This window comes from Asparagus officinalis, chromosome 7, assembly GCF_001876935.1.
Source record: "Asparagus officinalis chromosome 7, Aspof.V1, whole genome shotgun sequence".
In the NCBI taxonomy this organism is placed as follows: Eukaryota; Viridiplantae; Streptophyta; class Magnoliopsida; order Asparagales; family Asparagaceae; genus Asparagus; species Asparagus officinalis.
In genome coordinates this window covers 125,483,185-125,500,556 of record NC_033800.1, presented here as the reverse complement: position 1 = coordinate 125,500,556, position 17,372 = coordinate 125,483,185, and the positions used below count along the sequence as shown (strand labels likewise).

Sequence of the window (17,372 nt, the reverse complement as noted above, 5' to 3'; positions counted from 1 at the left end):
AAGCCTAATTTCGAGGAACGGACGGACGTGGCTTCAGATCTCTCGAACTCTCCCTCTTTATGCTAAAGACCTTCGCTGAGATCAGTTAGCCTCCTCTGAAATTCGTGCTCCCTTAACTCCTCGATCCGGCAGCACCTCGCCCTCTTGGTAATAATCCCCCCGTGAAATGAGCCCCTAGGCCTGTATTTATAGGCTTCGATTGGGGGTTTTTGGATGAGAATAAATGAGTCCTCCTTATATTCAGTTAATAACTGATTAACAATATTTAGGGATGATATCAGATCAATTTGGATGCTCAGGAATGAACAAATCCTGAGAAAAACCGTTAAAAACCGAACAGGGGTCAAAACAGCGCGCGGGGGAAAATTTGACCCGCGCTTGCGCAGGTCGGATGGATCCGACCCGCGCTGGCACGGGTCGGACGGATCCGACCCGTGCCGGCATGGGTCGGTTGTGTCCGTCCTGTTCGGCGCGCTGGGAGGGTCGGACGGATCCGACCCGTGCCGGCATGGGTCGGTTGTGTCCGTCCTGTTCGGCGCGCTGGGAGTTTGGCTTCGTTGATTTCTTTGGTGTTTTTTCCTGTTTTCCTGGACTTGTATTCTCCACCGTTTTGTGTATTTGACCGTCTTACACGCTTTGTTGCGGGGCTAACCATCGAACGCGCGTTGGTTGATATGCGCGCGTTGGTTGATGTGCGCGTGTTGATTGATGCGTGCGTGTTGACCGACGTACGCGAACTGATTAACGAGCACGTATTGACCGACGCACACGAACTGATTGACGCGCGCGTGTTGACCGAGCACGCGAGCTGATTGACGCGCGCGTTGACCGACGCACGCGAGCTGATTGATACGCACGGGCCACTTGGTTCGTCATTTTGCTTCATGCGCTTGTCGAGACAGATAATCCTCTTAGACTCGGATAACGACGTTTGTTGTCTTCTTTCCGTCTCGAGCTGTGTACGGACACCTATAGGCATTTTTAGACGCCTACACCTGCTACGATATCTCTCCTGTCTAGTCTTCCTCCACCTGCTAAGGAATTCGAGGCTTCATCATGTATGCCTCATCGAATGCGACATCTCTGCTAATGATAATTTTCTTATCTTGTGATTTCCATAACTTGAAGCCTTTAACTCCATCTCTAAATCCCATAAAGACTGTTTTTCTTGCCCTCAGATTCAATTTACTATCACTAACATGGTAATAAGAAGGACACTCAAATATCCGAAGTGACTCATAGTCACTAGCTACTGAACCAGACCAACGCTCCAAAGGAGCCTTCCCCTGTATCATAGTGCATGACAACCTGTTCCCGAGATGGCTCGCATAAACTAACGTCTTGACCCAAAAGGATCTAGGCAATCCACTCTATGTCATCATACATCGCACCTTCTCCAGTAAGGTACGGTTCAATCTTTCAGCCACCCTGTTCTGTTGCGATGTCTCTCGAACTATGAAATATCTTCTAATGTCGTGATCCCGACAAAACTATAAAAATGGATCACTCTTATACTCTCCACCATTGTCTGAACGAAGAGTCTTCACCTTCCTACCTGTCTGCAGCTCCACTTTCTTCTTCTACTCTACAAAAATATCTAGGACCTCATATTTATGCTTCATTATATATATCCAATTTCTCCTGGAATAATCATTAATGAAAGTGATAAAATAATTAGCCCCGCCAAGTGATGTGTGTTTGGAAGGACCCCAAACATTTGTGTGAATGTAATCTAATATACCTTGGGTGTTGTGAATAGCGATGCCGAACTTCACTCTAGTCTTCTTTCCAAGTACATAATGCTCACACAGCTCTATTTTGCAGGTCTTCACACCTTTCAATAGCCTCTGTTTTCCTAATGACTGTAAAGACTTATCACCTGTGTGTCCAAGTCTTATGTGCCATAAGGTGGTAGTGTCCTCCTCTGTAGTGATAGAAGCTGCTAGACCCCATGTAACTGTTTTGCCCTTAAGTAGTATATGTTGTTTTTTTTGACACCTCGCATCACCACTATAGAACCCTTCGTGACCTTCACGGTAGCATCCTCTAAGGTCACCCGATAACCAGCTGCCTCCAAAGTACCAAGAGAAATGATGTTCTTTGTCAACTACGGTACGGACCTTACTTCTTTCGACTCCCTCATCACACCGTCATGCATCCTGATCCGGACAGTACTAAATCCATCAATAGGACGTATGTGATCATTCCCCATGAGCACAACATCCCCTCTTTCTAGCTTCTCAAAGCTGAAGAACCAATCCCTCCTAGGACAAATGTGAAATGTAGCACCCGAATCCATCATCCACCTCGTAGAGTCGGCATAACAAACTGACGGTAGCGCGGGACATGAATAGCCTGAAGAATCTGAATCTGAATGGTCGCTAACAGCTTTAGGAACATTCATCTCTGAAGCTTGTACAGCTTTCCTCCTTTGCTTCCCGGCTTTATCCTTCAACTTTAGGCACTCATTCTTCCTATGTCCCTCTTCTTTACAAAAGGCACATTGATTTCTACCAACACTCTTACGGCCACCCATATTCTTAGATTTTGAGCGGTTAAACTTTTGGCGGTTTGGACTACGGCCTCGAACTGCTAATGCATCTCTCGATGCCTTCTCGGATGGTTCACCATCACTTTTCCTCAACTCATAATTCACCAATGTTAATGTCACCTCATTGTAACTAATAGTAGTTCTTTCATTTATCATAGTGAGAACAAACGTAACAAAATCATCATCCGACAACCAACACAATAGTAGCATCGCATTGTCTTCATCCTCAACCATGATATCTACATTGGTCATATCCGAAATTAGCTTCGTGAAGTTGTTGACATACTCCCTAATGGAAACTCCCCTCTTCATCTTGAATTGGTAAAACCTCTTCTTAAAGTGAAGTCGATTCTCAATGCTCTTCGTAAGATACTTCTCATTGAGTGTTTCTCACATTCTCTTCACCGACGTCTCGTTCATCACATCATAAATGAGATCCAGTGTCAAGCATGACCGAATAACTCCACAAGCCCTACTATTCATTTTCTTCCAAACCTTTTCCTCCATATCCTCGGGTTTCTCTTATAATTCAAGAGTCTCCTCCAAATTTTGGGCGTCCAACGCATCCATCACCTGACACCTCAACAAACTGAAATTGATCTTGTCGTTAAACTTTGGAACATCAATCTTTGTATTATTGATGCTCAGACTCTGTATAACCTTCGTGAAAGACGACCCCAATGTGCTTGTTTCACCCATATTGTAGATCTATCTTTCCAAATAAGAATCCAATAGCGAATCCTTCGAACAAACCCCAAATAAAAACCCGGAGCTCTGATACCACTTGTTGTGCGCAGCGGAACTCGAAAACCAAACAAATCGCACACACAAGAACAAGATAGATCACAACCAATGCAACCAAAACACCAATCACAGCAAGACACACGAATTTGCATGGTTCTGCAAGTTGCCTACGTCCACGGGACAAGGAGGGGGCAGTTTATACTATTAGAAATCAAGAAAATACAAATAGGGTTACAAATCTTATCAAAAACCACAAAATAAGGTCTCTAGATCTCTCTCAAAGCCTTCCACAATGGATGCAACAAAACCCTCTTTTGGCAGCTCAAAACCCTCCTCACATAACCCTAAAATTTGTGGTTAGGGTTATATCCAAGCTCACAACGAAACGGGTCTAGAAAACTAGACCTGGCCCAAACGCGCATCGCGATCGACCGCAGATCATCACATATCGCAGTCGACCGCAAAAACTCCAGAGAGTTTCCCAACTTCTGGGTTCGGGCGCGGTCGGCCGCAGCACCATGTGCGGTCGACCGCCAAAAATTCAGAGCCATACTACAGTGATGTGAACGTTGCGATCGACCGCAGCGTCATGTGCGGTCGACCGTGAAACTGCCTGCTTGTTCCCTCATGGATTTTGACGTCATTTCTACAGAGAGGGCAGCAAATTTGCGAAACAATAGCATTAATTGCGTGTATTAAAGTGCAAGTTTTTAAACTTTTAGGATATTTAAGTGTCAAATTTAAACTTTATGATATTGAAGTGCTAGTTTTAAAACATTAGAGTATTTAAAAGTAAGTTCTAAAAATTTTAAGATATACAAGCTCGGTAAAAATAAATAAGTATATAAGTAAAAGTTTTAAAAATTTTAAGGTACACACGGCTATGAATGCTGCCGACGTATATATGTGCAACCTTGGGGAAAGTATAGGGTAAAGTGCGATTAAGTCTAATCTTAAGAAGACTAGTTTCTCTTTTGGTAAATACGAGGTCAGAAGTTGCTAGCTGTGCATCATGAGCTGCTCTGATGGTCGTCTGAGCAATTGAGATTCTGTTATGCCTTGTTCCATCAAAAAAAAAACCCCTTGTCCCCCAATCAATCAAGAGAGCTCCTGCTAAAACCCACGTGAGGGGCATTCTCGTCATTCCCAAACTTGGTTATCCAACACCCTAGTTGGCTTTGGTCAGGCAGCTACTTGGTTACAGTGGACTTCATGCGCAGCCCCCAAATCGTTTGCCCTCGAACTTCGTTCCAAAAGAAACAATGACGTACATGAGAGGAAAGAGAAAAGGTTGAAATGGTTGAGGCTGAAATGTGTTAGATTGAATAATCATCATACTTCTATGCTAGTATCTAAAGAACTTCGTAAAGGCAAGACAAAAAAAAAAAAAAAAAAAAAAAAAAAAAAAAAAAAAAAAAAAAAAATAGAAATCGTTAGAAGTAGTCATACAATTTATGAAGACAAAGGGGTATTATAGTACTTCTATGAGTAGTGTTCTATCACATCTCTCTTTGTAAGCGATAGATCATAACTATGAAAGTGTGAGAAAATGTATGGATTATTTTTTGGAGGAAATTGACTGTAGCCCCCAAAACGAGTTCAAGTGTTATGTCCTCTCCTCCTCCCTCTCCAAGACTTTGTCAACGGTCCCAAAGCCTTCGAAGTCCCCGTTTGCAGAAATTTCACCTTTCACAACTGTTTTCGAGTCTCCAACAGCCCCTGTTCCTATCTCGACGACTCCCTCACCTTCAGTGGAGCCCTATGACAGTGTGGACCTATCCCGATTCAAAATGAAGATTACAGATCATCTCGGTCATTTGCATGAAGATCAAGGCAAAACTCCAATTAGAGAACGTTTGGGTCCGGCAAATGAACCCCAAACAACTCGTCAGACTGGGGATCGTACGCATCCTCCCAACAAGACAAACACCTCTCATGTCAAGAAAGTACCTGTAACCGCTCGCCTCGGATTGCGAGTTGAAGTCCAAGAGCCCGTTGGGGCTTCGCGTTCACAAAGGCATGGTTCTAAATGAGTGACTCTTGAGAGCGCCAATGAAGCGTTGTATCTTCAAAGAGAAGCATTTTTGTCAGAAAACGATGACGTTAGACTTGGAAAATCATACCCGTATATGATAGGTTGCTCCAGTAATCATGTCGATGAGTTGTACTATCAGACTGGGGGTACGAACAAATCTCGAAAGAGGAATACCCATGAAATGGATTCTCACTGTACTTGTACCAAGCTTATCAGGTAGTATTATCAGAGTGTAGTTGTCCTAAGACCGCTCTACAGAGGGTCTCAGTGTTTTAAAAACTCTCCACTGAAACGTCAAGACCCAAGCCAATGCGTTTCCACAAAAGAAAGCTGTCCGTTCAAGATAATGAATTCTCAGAAGTCACCATTAATATGGCTGATAAGGGAAAGTCCACACGACGTTTCAGCCCCGAACCTTTCCTAGGAATATCTCAATGGATGACTCGGCTGCAAACCGGGGCTATCAGGCCGAGAGATTATAGGAGATTTCAGAGAGGGCATTCCTCAGATGATGAAACATCAGATGCAAATTCTTTGATTGCTTCAGATGCCACTGCATCCAGCGCAGGACAAACCTATGAGTCATTCATGATCAACGCCGAGCAAATGGCTAAAATCCTCGAGGATGCTTTAGCCAAACAGAAAGAGAGTTTTAAATTTGAAATGGAAATGACTATGCAACAAATGAGAGAAATGAATAGCCAACAAATCACGGTGCTGATAAATCAGCAGGGAGAGTCTAGCCGTCACAATCATCCCAACAAAGTTGATGGCAATCGGGAAGTGGATGAGAAATACCAACATTGATACCCCTCCCGTTGACAATAATGCTGGGGGTGGCCCCTCAGATGAAAACAATACAAAGGGGACTACGTCGCTCCTCCCTAGGATAGCTCAAAGAAAGATAGGAGCAAGGATAAGAAGATGAGAGACTTAAATAGAAAAATCAATGCATTAATGTCTGCTCAAGAAATAAAGAAGACTGGCATTCCGCGCCCTTATCCAAAGAAGTGGGAATTAATTCCGTACCTGATAAAGTTTAACCTGATTAACTTCACGCCATTCGATAGAAGGGGTTCACCCACTCAATACCTGATTTACTTCAAGTCTCATCTAGGGGTCATTTCAGGCAATGAACCCCTGATGGTACGATCATTCGTAGGAACCCTTCGTACAGCTGCTTTTGATTGGTACCGTCGTCTTAAGTCGGGAAGTATCAATAGCTGGGATGACATGGAGAGTATGTTTCTTTCCAACTTCTTCAACGATGACACTAAAGTGTTAATTGGGACACCTTTTGATGAGAAGCAGAAAGACGGGGAACTAGTTAAAAACTTCATCAAACGCTTTCGGAATAAGGTGATGAACTACCGAGATCCGGTCATGGAGGAATTTATTCTCCAAACATGTCATAACAACCTCTCTTTGGACGTCGTAGAGGTAATGGGCATGACACCATCCAAAATATGGAAAGAATTGAAGGTGCATGGGGAGCAGGCCGAATATTTTCTCAAGAGGAAGAAAGCTGAAAGGGGTCAGTTGGCAAATAACACCCCAAAACAGAACTTCTCCCCCGTGGTAAAGAAGATGCAAGAAAATGCAGTAGATGTAAATCAGACATTCTAATTACAACCCCAACAGCAACCACAACAACAAGCGCCAAAGCCGCAAATGCCTCAGTGGCAACAACGATCTCCAAGGCAGCAAAAGACTTCTGAACCGAAGTTCCCGAAGGAATATTCTTTCAAAGAAGATGAGGTGTCTGGTATCTTCAAACACTTGTTGGAGAATGACAAAATTAAGCTACCCCTAATCACTGATCAAGAGGGAGCTAAGAAGACTACAGATCCGTGATACTGCGTATTCCACAGAACAGTTCATCATCCCACGAAGACGTGCTACGGTCTCAAAGATAAAATTCAAGCCCTAATTAATGTGGGTATTATCACTCCAAAGCAGCCTAAGGAAAAGAAAGTGGGCGTAAATGCGGTTTCTATCAGCTTTGGTTTGGTCTCTTTATCATGGTTTCAAACAGAGATGATCTCAAAAGTAAAGGTAAAAACTATTAATGATGATCCTCACGGACAACGCCGGAAGGGACTTGTGCAGCACACGGCTCCTAACGGCGAAATTCTTTGGGTCCATCCAGATTTGCTCGATGATGAGCAATGAGCAAGTTCTTCATCTAAGAAGAAGTCCAAAAGTAGGAGTAAATCCAGTTATCCTGTTACAGCAATTCCTGAGAAAGATGATGAAGTAATCCCCACTTTATCACTTTCCGAAGATGAACAAGAAGTTTTCACTACCAGGGGTAGGAACGAATACCACTATAAGCATCCTGAAGCCTCTGACCCAAATGCTAAAATATTGGCGGAGCTGAGGGTGGCTATAACTTCCCTTGCACCTGCAGCAAAGTCCCAGCAGCAGCCAACTAATAAGCAGAAAGGAAAAGAATCCCAACACCAGGAGGTTCAAAACTTGAAGCAGACTCGATTCAATGGTCCGATTGGAAGAGATAAACCAGGGAGTTCGAGCATACCATACCGCTTCGATGTTATGACTCAGTTAGCTAACGTTCCAACAAGAATAACCCTGTATGAATTATTGCACCTCTCTAAAGATACAAGGGATGCCTTGCAAGAAGCCCTGGCTGATGCCGACATGTTCCTCAGTCACATTAAACCAGTTTTCAAAGATCTGGAGTCTCCAATTCAACACTGTGATTTGGCGGCCAAGCAGTTCCCTTGCATAACATTCACCAAAGATGACATGTAAGTCAGAAACTCAAAGCATGATAGACCTTTATACTTCACCGGATACATAGGCTCCAGCATCGTCAACCGGATCTAAGTCGATCCGAGTTCTACTGTCAGTATCATGTCACTCCGATTGATGTACAATCTTGGGATCCCTGCAACCAGGTTATCTTCGACAGGCATCGTCATCTATGGATTCAATACCAGTGGGTCCAGACTATTGGGCAAAATCCAGATAAAATGCCAACTTGGAGATTTAAGGTCCGAAGTCACGTGCTACGTGATCGATGCTGAAACTTCCTATAATTTACTATTGGGTCGACCCTGGATCCATAGTAATCTTATAGTCCCCTCCACTCTTCATCAGTGTTTAAAATATGTAGACACTAATAACAAAGTCAAGACGGTAGTCGTGGATAAATAATAATTTAAGGGATTAGAAAACTACTTTACTGACTCCCTTCTTTACGATGCTGAATCTGATATTGAATCATCGGCCCAAGGCACAGACAGCAGAGAAGAAGCTGACATCGAAGCTGGGCCTGATTACAATAGCGGTTTTGTACTAAATGATATTATACCCTTTGTAATCAGCCCTGACGATAGTGAATCGTCAGACGGTAGTTGTAATTGCAACTTACCAAGGAAGTAATAAATGACGATTTAGAGTATTCGTCGTGTCTTGATAGTGTAATGCAGGGGCTATATAAGAACTCTGACATACACATGCCGCTTCGGTCATCTTGCTTAACGACGAAGCATGTCCAAGGCTCATTTGGAACAACCCTTGTCATTCTAAGACAGGGGGTGGAAAAGAGTTGGTTTTCGGCAAAGGGGAGACATTTCCACCGTCAAACCCATTTTTGAAGGAAAATAGTGATGAAGAGAAACCCGGACCTCATATCTCCAAATATAGTCAACAATCGCGAAACTTGATGGAGAAATGGGGATATAATTTTGCACTACAAGAAGGTCTTTGTTTCGGTCGAGGCCCATGAATTCCACCTCATCCGGCCTATGTACCGAAAGAAAAACCCGACAATTACTATGGCTATAAAAGGGGCCTAGGCTACGCTTCTTCATCCGATGAAGAATGTTGCTGGCAAATCCTCGATCAATTAGCAAATAAGGACGGATACTCATCCGATTCTTCCGTTTGGGATTCCGATGTTAGCCTTGGAAAGATGATCAAAAGCTTGATGTCGAATATGGCCACGGTCGATCCTGCCATAATAGAGGAAGACGATTAATTGCCCACTTGGGAAGACCTGTGGATTCATCATCTGAATATTCAGTACAGGCATCGGTTCGAGCAAAGAGAACTACCCACCGAAGACAAAGTGGTCCAGGTGAACATGGGAGACGAAGAGAATCTGAAACCCATATTCGTTAGTGATAGCCTTCTACCAGACAAGAAAGAAGAGTTGATTGCCCTCATTAGGGAATACATAGACGTCTTCGCTTGGAATTATAAGGATATACCCGAACTTGACCCAAACGTAGCAATGCACCGTCTCAACATCAAATCGGATGCTAAACCTATAAAACAGGCGCGGAGACGATTTTGTCCGCAAATTATGGAGGTAATAGAGGCGGAAGTTAAGAAATTGATTGACTCTAACTTTATTATAGAAGAACAACATCCCGATTGGCTAGCAAATATCGTACCGGTCCTTAAAAAGAACGGGAAAATTAGGATCTGTATCGACTTCAGAGACTTGAACACGGCTTGTCCAAAAGATGATTTTTCTCTTCCAATCATGGATGTTATTATCGATAACACCTGTGGATTTGAGAGAATGTCCTTCATGGATGGATTTTTGGGTTACAATCAAATCAAGATATACCCAGACGACGAAAAACACATTGCATTCAGAACTCCTCTCGGTATCTTCTGCTATATGGTTATACCTTTTGGATTAAAGAACGCATGCGCTACCTATCAATGAGCAATGTCAAAGATTTTCTAAGAATATCTCCAAAAGACCGTTGAATGCTATGTCGACGACCTAGTTTTGAAAAGTCGTAACAAAGACGACCATATCAAGGATTTGACGACGATGTTCAATCTCATGCGGAATCACCAGTTAAAGATGAATCCCACCAAGTCTTTCCTCGGAATGTCCAGCGGTAAGTTTCTGGGATTCGTCGTCACCACGAAGGGTATTCGCATTGACCCCGACAAAGTGAAAGCAATAAATGAGTTGCAACCCCCGAGAAACCTTAAAGAACTCAGAGGATTACAAGGGAGATTAGCCTATATTTGGCGGTTCATCTCGAATCTATCTGAGAAATGTCAACTATTTTCTAAGCTCACCAAGAAGAGTGTGTCGTTCATTTGGGATGACGTTTATCAAAAAGCATTCAAGGATATCAAAGCATATCTGGCGAATCCTCCTATTCTCGTAGCACCAAAGTCAGGTAAACCATTCTTAATTTATATTAAGGCGATGAACCACTCATTAAGTGCTTTGCTCACATAAGACGATGACGATGGTCATGAACAAGCCGTCTATTACTTATGTCAAACTTTAGTAGGTGCTGAATCGCGGTATCCAATGGTCGATAAGGAATGCCTGACTTTGGTGTTCGCCATCCAAAAGATACAGCACTATCTCGTTGGACATACAATCTACGTCATTTCCAAAGTTAACCCAGTCTGAATATTCATGTCGCAACCTGCCTCTATGAATTGGAGATTAGCAAAATTGTCCCTACTCCTATTCCAATACGATCTGCACTTCAAACAGCAGAAATCAGTCAAAGGACAAGCAATTTGTGATCTTTTAGCAACTAACCTTACAGCGGATGCAGCTGAATTGTATGAAGATTTGCCAGACGAAACTCACGAAGTCAATGTTACTTCTCATCAACACATATGGCAATTATACTTTGATGGCGCTTCCCGTGCGACCAACACGGCAAGTGCTCCCGGTAGTTCTAGAATCTCCGTAGGAGTCGGAGTCGTCCTAGTTTCCCCGGAGAAGCACGTGATACCCCGAGCCAACTCATTGATAGGAAAATGTTCCAACAACGTAGCCGAATACAACATGCTGCTTATCGGGCTCAGTTTCACCAAAGAGCTGGGGGTCGAATATCTTGAAGCTTTTGGTGATTCTCAACTGATAGTTAACCAAATTCGAGGAGAGTACGAAGTTAGGAATTTAGACTTGATACCATACCACAAGGTGGCCACCGAAATGGAAAGTTCGTTTGAAGAATTCTTCATTGAATACATTCCGCGTCTCTAAAATACAAACACAGATGCGTTGGTAGCATTAGCAGTATCTTTGGCATAACCCCCGACACAGAACAATGTGTCACTATCAGAACTCATCAGCTCTTTGTACCAGAATGCGCTTTGGATATCAAAGAGGTGCACACGGCCAAAATTGAACTCGAACCTTGAGATTGGCGATACCCTATTATTGACTACGTCATGCATGGAATTTACCGTAAAAAATAAAAGAAAGAGACTCGGTTCGACGAAGGGCACCGAGATTCTATTACATATCAACAACCCAAACGTTGTATCGTCGTGCATACGATGGGTTACTACTTTGATGCCTCTCAACCAAAGAAACAGAAGAAGCTCTCAAAGAAGCTCATGATGGAACATGTGGTGCACATCAACCTGGTCCCAAGCTTTGTGATCGTATCAGAAGAATGTCATATTATTGGTCAATCATGGTCAAGGATACGGTTGACTACGCCTGACGGTGTCATGCGTGTCAAATACATGCAAATTACAAGCAACAACCCCGGAACACCTACACCCGTCAGCCGCTTCATGGCCATTTGAGGCATGGGGAATGGATATTGTCTTCTCACCGTCAGTCAAAAGTGATCGTTTCATTTTAGCAATCACTGATTATTTTTCAAAGTAGGCTGAAGCAATGCTGCTAAGAGAAGTGAAGACTAGCGACGTCGTTAAGTTTATTAAACACCATACCATCTACCGATATGGAGTTCCGAGACGAATCACACACGAAAATGGCCCTCAGTTTGTGAGTAACGCCTTCATCAAATTTTACGGGAAGTTTAGAATTAAAGATGTCTCGTCACATCATATAATCCCATAGCAAATGGATTGGCTGAGGCATTCAACAAGACTATCATAAAGATTTTGTCAAAACTCGTGAGAACCAACAAGTGAGATAGGGATGACAAACTTGGCGAAGCCCTTTGGACCTATCGTACCATAGTTCGCACGCCTACTGGAGTGACCCCATATTCTTTGGTATATGGATGCGAGGTTGTTCTTCCCTTGAAAATTCAAATTCCATCCCTATGTATTACTATCACAACAGGGATGACGACGGAGGAACAATATAAGAAACATCTCGAAGAACTTGAGATGTTGGATGAAAGGTGTTTGCAAGCTTAGCAGCAGATCGAGTTTTACCAAGTCAGAATTTCTCATGCTTTTGACAAAAAAGTTAAGCAAAGAAGCTTCAAGGAAGGAGACTTGGTTCTCACCGTCCGGCGGCCAATGATACTTAACTCCAAGAAGAAAAGTAAGTTTTAATCCAAATGAGAAGGACCATTTGTGATAGAGACAGTCTACTCCAATGGTGCATACCGTTTAGTCATCCAAGACGGTGACAAGATCATGATGCAAATAAATAAGAAATTCCTAAAAAAGTACTATCCTTAGTACGCTCAGGATAACTTGCTAAAACAGGAAGTTCCCGGAGAATGCTGTACATGGTGTTCTTAAGGATAACTCGAGATCAGCTGGATTGGCCATAATATTCCCTCACGAAACTCCCACTGTTGTTGACGATTTATACTCTTCAAACACAAAATCCCTCACTGATCAAATTAATTGATAGTGGGTCCACTAAAATTCTCCCTGGTTTACTCCATTCAAACTCACATTATGTCTGTGTACTCAACACTCCCATTATTAGAGTCAGGACATAATGATTAGAATTTTAATTTGCTAATCCTTGACGGTTGTCAAACTCCTTAATGTTAAGTTCTTATCATTTGATACCAAGAATCCCCACTGAGTGATTAGTACAAATCAATACTCCCACTGTGTTTCTTTTTTTTACTCCCACTCCCACTCGGTCAAACCTTCCTACAGTTAGGGCCACAACCAAAGTCCCCTCCCGATTCCTTTCATGAATGAGAGGTTCACTTTGAAATTAAGCGATCAAACCTATAAAAGTTATGATTGTCTTAAACCCCCACTCGGTCAAACCTGTATACAGTTAGGGCCGAAATCACATTTCCCTTTTGATAAACAAAAGGCTTTCACTCCTTCCCTTTCGGTCAAACCTATAAATATTAAGACTGAAGTCGTAATTTTATTTTTAGATCAGGTAACCAATCCTATAAAAGTTAGGGTTATCTATATCTTTTTGATTCTCGCAGTGGAGATCCCACTCTTAGTTTTACCTTCACGGATTCTTGAAGTAGATATCTCACTTTGAGTTTCCTTTGTAACTGGAGATAGAATATAAAATTTTTTCTCTTTAGCTTTGGAGATAGAATATAAAATTCTTCTTCTCCAGCATCGGGTTCGTCTTTACCCTAAGAGAAGACACCATCTATTAACTTCATAATTCGTGCCCTACACGCGCGAGGAATTTTATCCCGAATCCTAAGAAGGGATAAATCAACACCTAACAAGCACTACAACAAAAAAGCTAATCCGCGAGGAACAAGTTTGTCGTTGAAAGTCGAGATTTCCTCGTCGTAGTGTGTTGGCGAGGAAAAAACTTTGGTCACCATTTCATCGCGGTAGGGTGGTCAAGAAAAGTTTCTGCGAGGAATATTATAATTTCTCACGAAATCCTTTTTGCGATGAATATATTCTTTTCTCGTTGTTACTCTTTAGCCTCGATATTTTTCCTCACTTAATCTCATACCTTTTTCATCGCTAAACTACAGTTTCCTCGCTAATAATACGTGAATAATATTTAATTTATATATAATAAAAGTTCTAAAAAACTATTTTCGTCATTGTAAGTATCTTTCAGTGAGGAAACTATTCCTCACCAAAGGTAAATATTTAACGAGGAAATTGATTTTCTTCATTATATGTATCTTTTTCTCGTGGAAACAGTTTCTCAGTAAAGGGACTCAAAGACGAGGAAATTTAAATTTGTCATTATAGGTTGTACCCCATATTCCTCGCCAAATAAATTCAATTACGAGAAAATTTACATTTGTCGATATAGTTTATAGCGAGGAAAATTACTTTCGTCGTTATAGGTTGTATCACTATAACAAGGAAATATGTTTTTGTCGACGTAAGCAGTATACTCTATAATGAGGAAATATTCTTTTGACGGCGTAAGTATGTAACCTATAGGGAGGAATATTACTTTCGTCGTTGTAGGTTATAGCGCTATAGCGAGGAAATATGTTTTTGACGACGTAAGTTATATACTCTATAACGAGGGTATATACATTTGACGACGTAAGTATGTAACCTATTGCGATGAAACATACTTGCGTCACCTTAAGTTGTATTGTCTATTTCGAGGAAATTTACTTCCATTGACCTAATAGCGAGAAAACTTATAATGAGAAAATTTCATTTCATTAATAATAATGATATTACGAGAAAAACAGTCAAAATATAAATAATTGTCATCAATTGTCACCACAGTACATCAAAACAATTAAAATAAATAAAGAGCAAGTTTCTACCATAAGTAACAATGCTAGTCTAAAGCAATAACAAATGCAACACGATCAAAGAAACATTTCTCCAAGTTTAAGTTCACTAAGAATACTAAGCTGATGGATGTTGCCTGGAAAAATTAGCCATAAACTCCTCAAACTTTTTGGCTTGCTCCTCCAATCTTTGGATTACCTCATTTTCAACATCGATCTTTTGTTGTTGAGTTCCTACAAGTTGCTGGGTTTCTTGAATCTGTTCTTGCAACTCTTTATTCTTTTCAGACATTTCACTCATCGAAGAACGAGAGAACCTTAATTGTGGTGGTCTAGGGCCAAAACCACAACCCTTAATGTAGCTTGATTTGACTTTGAGAACTTTTGCACAAATTTCCTCATCTGTCATTGTTCGAGTTCCATCAGGTTGAGTGGTATCTGCTTGCATCTTTATCATTTGTTCCTATAAGTAAAACAATATATTCAGTTCAATCATATGCAACTTCTTAATTACAACCTAATCAATTTAATCCTCTTTAGAACAGTAATATCAGTTTCACCTATATTCTTAAAATATTATAAAAGCATGCATCATTGACACGTTACTTACCCATTTTTCCTTTGCTCCCAAGTCCCATCCTTTTTTTGTGCTTCTATACTCTGTTTCCCATTTTTCCTTTGCTCCCAAGTCCCATCCTTTTTTTGTGCTTCTATACTCTGTTTCAAAACGATCAATCGCACCTTGCATCTCTCCAGTCTGTGCTGCCTATTGCATTCAAACATATTTTTTTTGTCAGCATATATATATGTACACAATTAAGTTACAAATTTATAAGCAAAACTAAAAAGTATCTTACAATTTGCTCTTGGTGTGACATAAATGATTTTGACCCAGTTTTGTGGTGATATGTCAACTTTGACCTATTAAGAACATTCTTCTCTTAGCGAATCTAAAATTATTAAGACATACCATTAGAAAGAAGTAAAAGAAAAAAGAAAAAATGTAATGCGTGGAGAAAAATAAAAAAAAGATATTGTACCTTAAACTTTTCACTAGAAAAATGAGAAAAAAAAAGATATTGTACCTTAAACTTTTCACTAGAAAAATGAGTGCAAAGAAACTTTCATTCTTCCTGAGTCTTGACAGCTTCATGTTTGTTTTTAATCACTAGAAAAATGAGTGCAAAGAAACTTTCATTCTTCCTGAGTCTTGACAGCTTCATGTTTGTTTTTAATTGCCTCCTCAATTGTTGAAAACTACTCAAAATATTTCTTCAACTTATAGCTTCATGTTTGTTTTTAATTGTCTCCTCAATTGTTGAAAACTACTCAAAATATTTCTTCAACTTAAAGCGAAAATTACAATATACGGTCTGACATGTTGTAATTACATATCTCTGGACCCAAGGGAGCGACATGTCAAATTCAAACTTACTCTGCACATGCATAATTTCATGTCAAACTAAATATAACAAATCAAAGCAACCAATATAATGCCTTTACCAAAACAAATCATCACTAACCTGCATTCTTTTGATAAAGTTCTCCACATCTGTTTTTTCAATCTTCTTCCATTTTTCCACATTCAGTGGGGCGTAGTTTCGAATTGTGTAACCAATTTCATTTGCAAACATCTCAACATAAGGGTCTGTAGGACTGCCATTTTCTTCAGTCAGAGTCACAGGTATTTTAGAATTCAATTGGGAGAACACCTTATCTGCATTCACTCCTCTTGTCTTCCCTCGCACCTTTTTGGTTGTACCTTTGACATAATTTTTATTAAGAACATAACACATACGTATATTTAATTCTTAAAATATATGTATATAATGTTTTGTATACCTGGAGGAGGCTCCTGATTGATATCTAACATCACATTATCATCTCGCTCTTCAGCTATGGTGTTTACCACTAGCTGATCATTAGCACTTTGTTGCTGAATACGTACACTAACTCTAATCCCTGTCATTCGAGTTTGTAGTTTAGGTATACCCTTGTAATTTGCAATTGATGAAAATAAAATTCAATTCAGATTCTCTATGCCTTTTAGAGGAAAATAATTCAATTCAGCTCAATTCAACTAAAATCAGCTCAATTCAACACCACGTACCAGTAGTAGTTCGTACTGTGGTGACAACAGTACTACTAGAATTCAGTCTATCTGCTACAGAATTTTGGCATGCTTGATTGGAAGTTCGCAGGCGAGTATGTTTTGTACCTATTTGCATACACACTTGTTAGATAAGTAAAAACTAATGATACTTAAATATTGTAGCAGTAAAATGAACCTTCGATATTTACTCAGATTAGAACCGGATCCATTCCCGACAGAATTCACGTATGACAGATCACTAGTTGCTGCATGAGAATGTTTCTTTTTCAATAATTCTGCATGTGATTGATTACTTGGTGCATTACCTGTTGTTACATAAACGTTAAATTGATAATAATATTCTAATCAACCAAGTGAATGAATCATGAATTATAAGAGAAATATGCACTACTTACCAGAAGTAGAACTCTAAACTATAGGCGCTTTGTTACGGTACATCTTCTCACTGTTTATTGTCAAACAATTAGAGTGGTCGAAATACAAAAGAATGAAACATTCATCTAATTGAATCTCAAGATGAATAAACAATACAATAAGTGA

The 17,372-nt window shown here is 40.7% G+C and overlaps 2 protein-coding genes across 2 annotated transcripts; both read right to left on the bottom strand.

The window, feature by feature from the left end:
• Nucleotides 14,682-15,883, bottom strand: LOC109850174. The gene is made up of 4 exons (XM_020420120.1): nucleotides 15,805-15,883; nucleotides 15,577-15,669; nucleotides 15,387-15,485; nucleotides 14,682-15,182 (listed from the first exon to the last, which is right to left on the bottom strand). Exons 2-4 carry the CDS (start codon nucleotides 15,595-15,597, stop codon nucleotides 14,838-14,840), a joined length of 465 nt encoding a protein of 154 aa, XP_020275709.1. The 5' UTR covers nucleotides 15,598-15,669; nucleotides 15,805-15,883; the 3' UTR covers nucleotides 14,682-14,837.
• On the bottom strand, nucleotides 15,902-17,167 carry LOC109850172. The gene is made up of 5 exons (XM_020420119.1): nucleotides 17,021-17,167; nucleotides 16,830-16,937; nucleotides 16,562-16,681; nucleotides 16,243-16,481; nucleotides 15,902-16,155 (listed from the first exon to the last, which is right to left on the bottom strand). The coding sequence occupies exons 3-5, from the start codon at nucleotides 16,590-16,592 to the stop codon at nucleotides 16,045-16,047; spliced, it is 381 nt and encodes a 126-aa protein (XP_020275708.1). The 5' UTR covers nucleotides 16,593-16,681; nucleotides 16,830-16,937; nucleotides 17,021-17,167; the 3' UTR covers nucleotides 15,902-16,044.

What these genes read in the sequence shown, in the direction of transcription:
- LOC109850174 (XM_020420120.1), bottom strand. Translation starts at nt 15,597, where the DNA reads ATGTCACACCAAGAGCAAATT. An exon ending in TGTCACACCAAGAGCAAATT is followed by an intron (nt 15,486 to 15,576) that starts GTAAGATACTTT and finishes TGAATGCAATAG; the next exon opens with GCAGCACAGACTGGAGAGAT. An exon ending in TGGGAGCAAAGGAAAAATGG is followed by an intron (nt 15,183 to 15,386) that starts GAAACAGAGTAT and finishes TTTTACTTATAG; the next exon opens with GAACAAATGATAAAGATGCA.
- LOC109850172 (XM_020420119.1), bottom strand. Translation starts at nt 16,592, where the DNA reads ATGTTAGATATCAATCAGGAGCCTCCTCCAG. An exon ending in CAATCAGGAGCCTCCTCCAG is followed by an intron (nt 16,482 to 16,561) that starts GTATACAAAACA and finishes ATTATGTCAAAG; the next exon opens with GTACAACCAAAAAGGTGCGA. An exon ending in ACTTTATCAAAAGAATGCAG is followed by an intron (nt 16,156 to 16,242) that starts GTTAGTGATGAT and finishes ATGCATGTGCAG; the next exon opens with AGTAAGTTTGAATTTGACAT.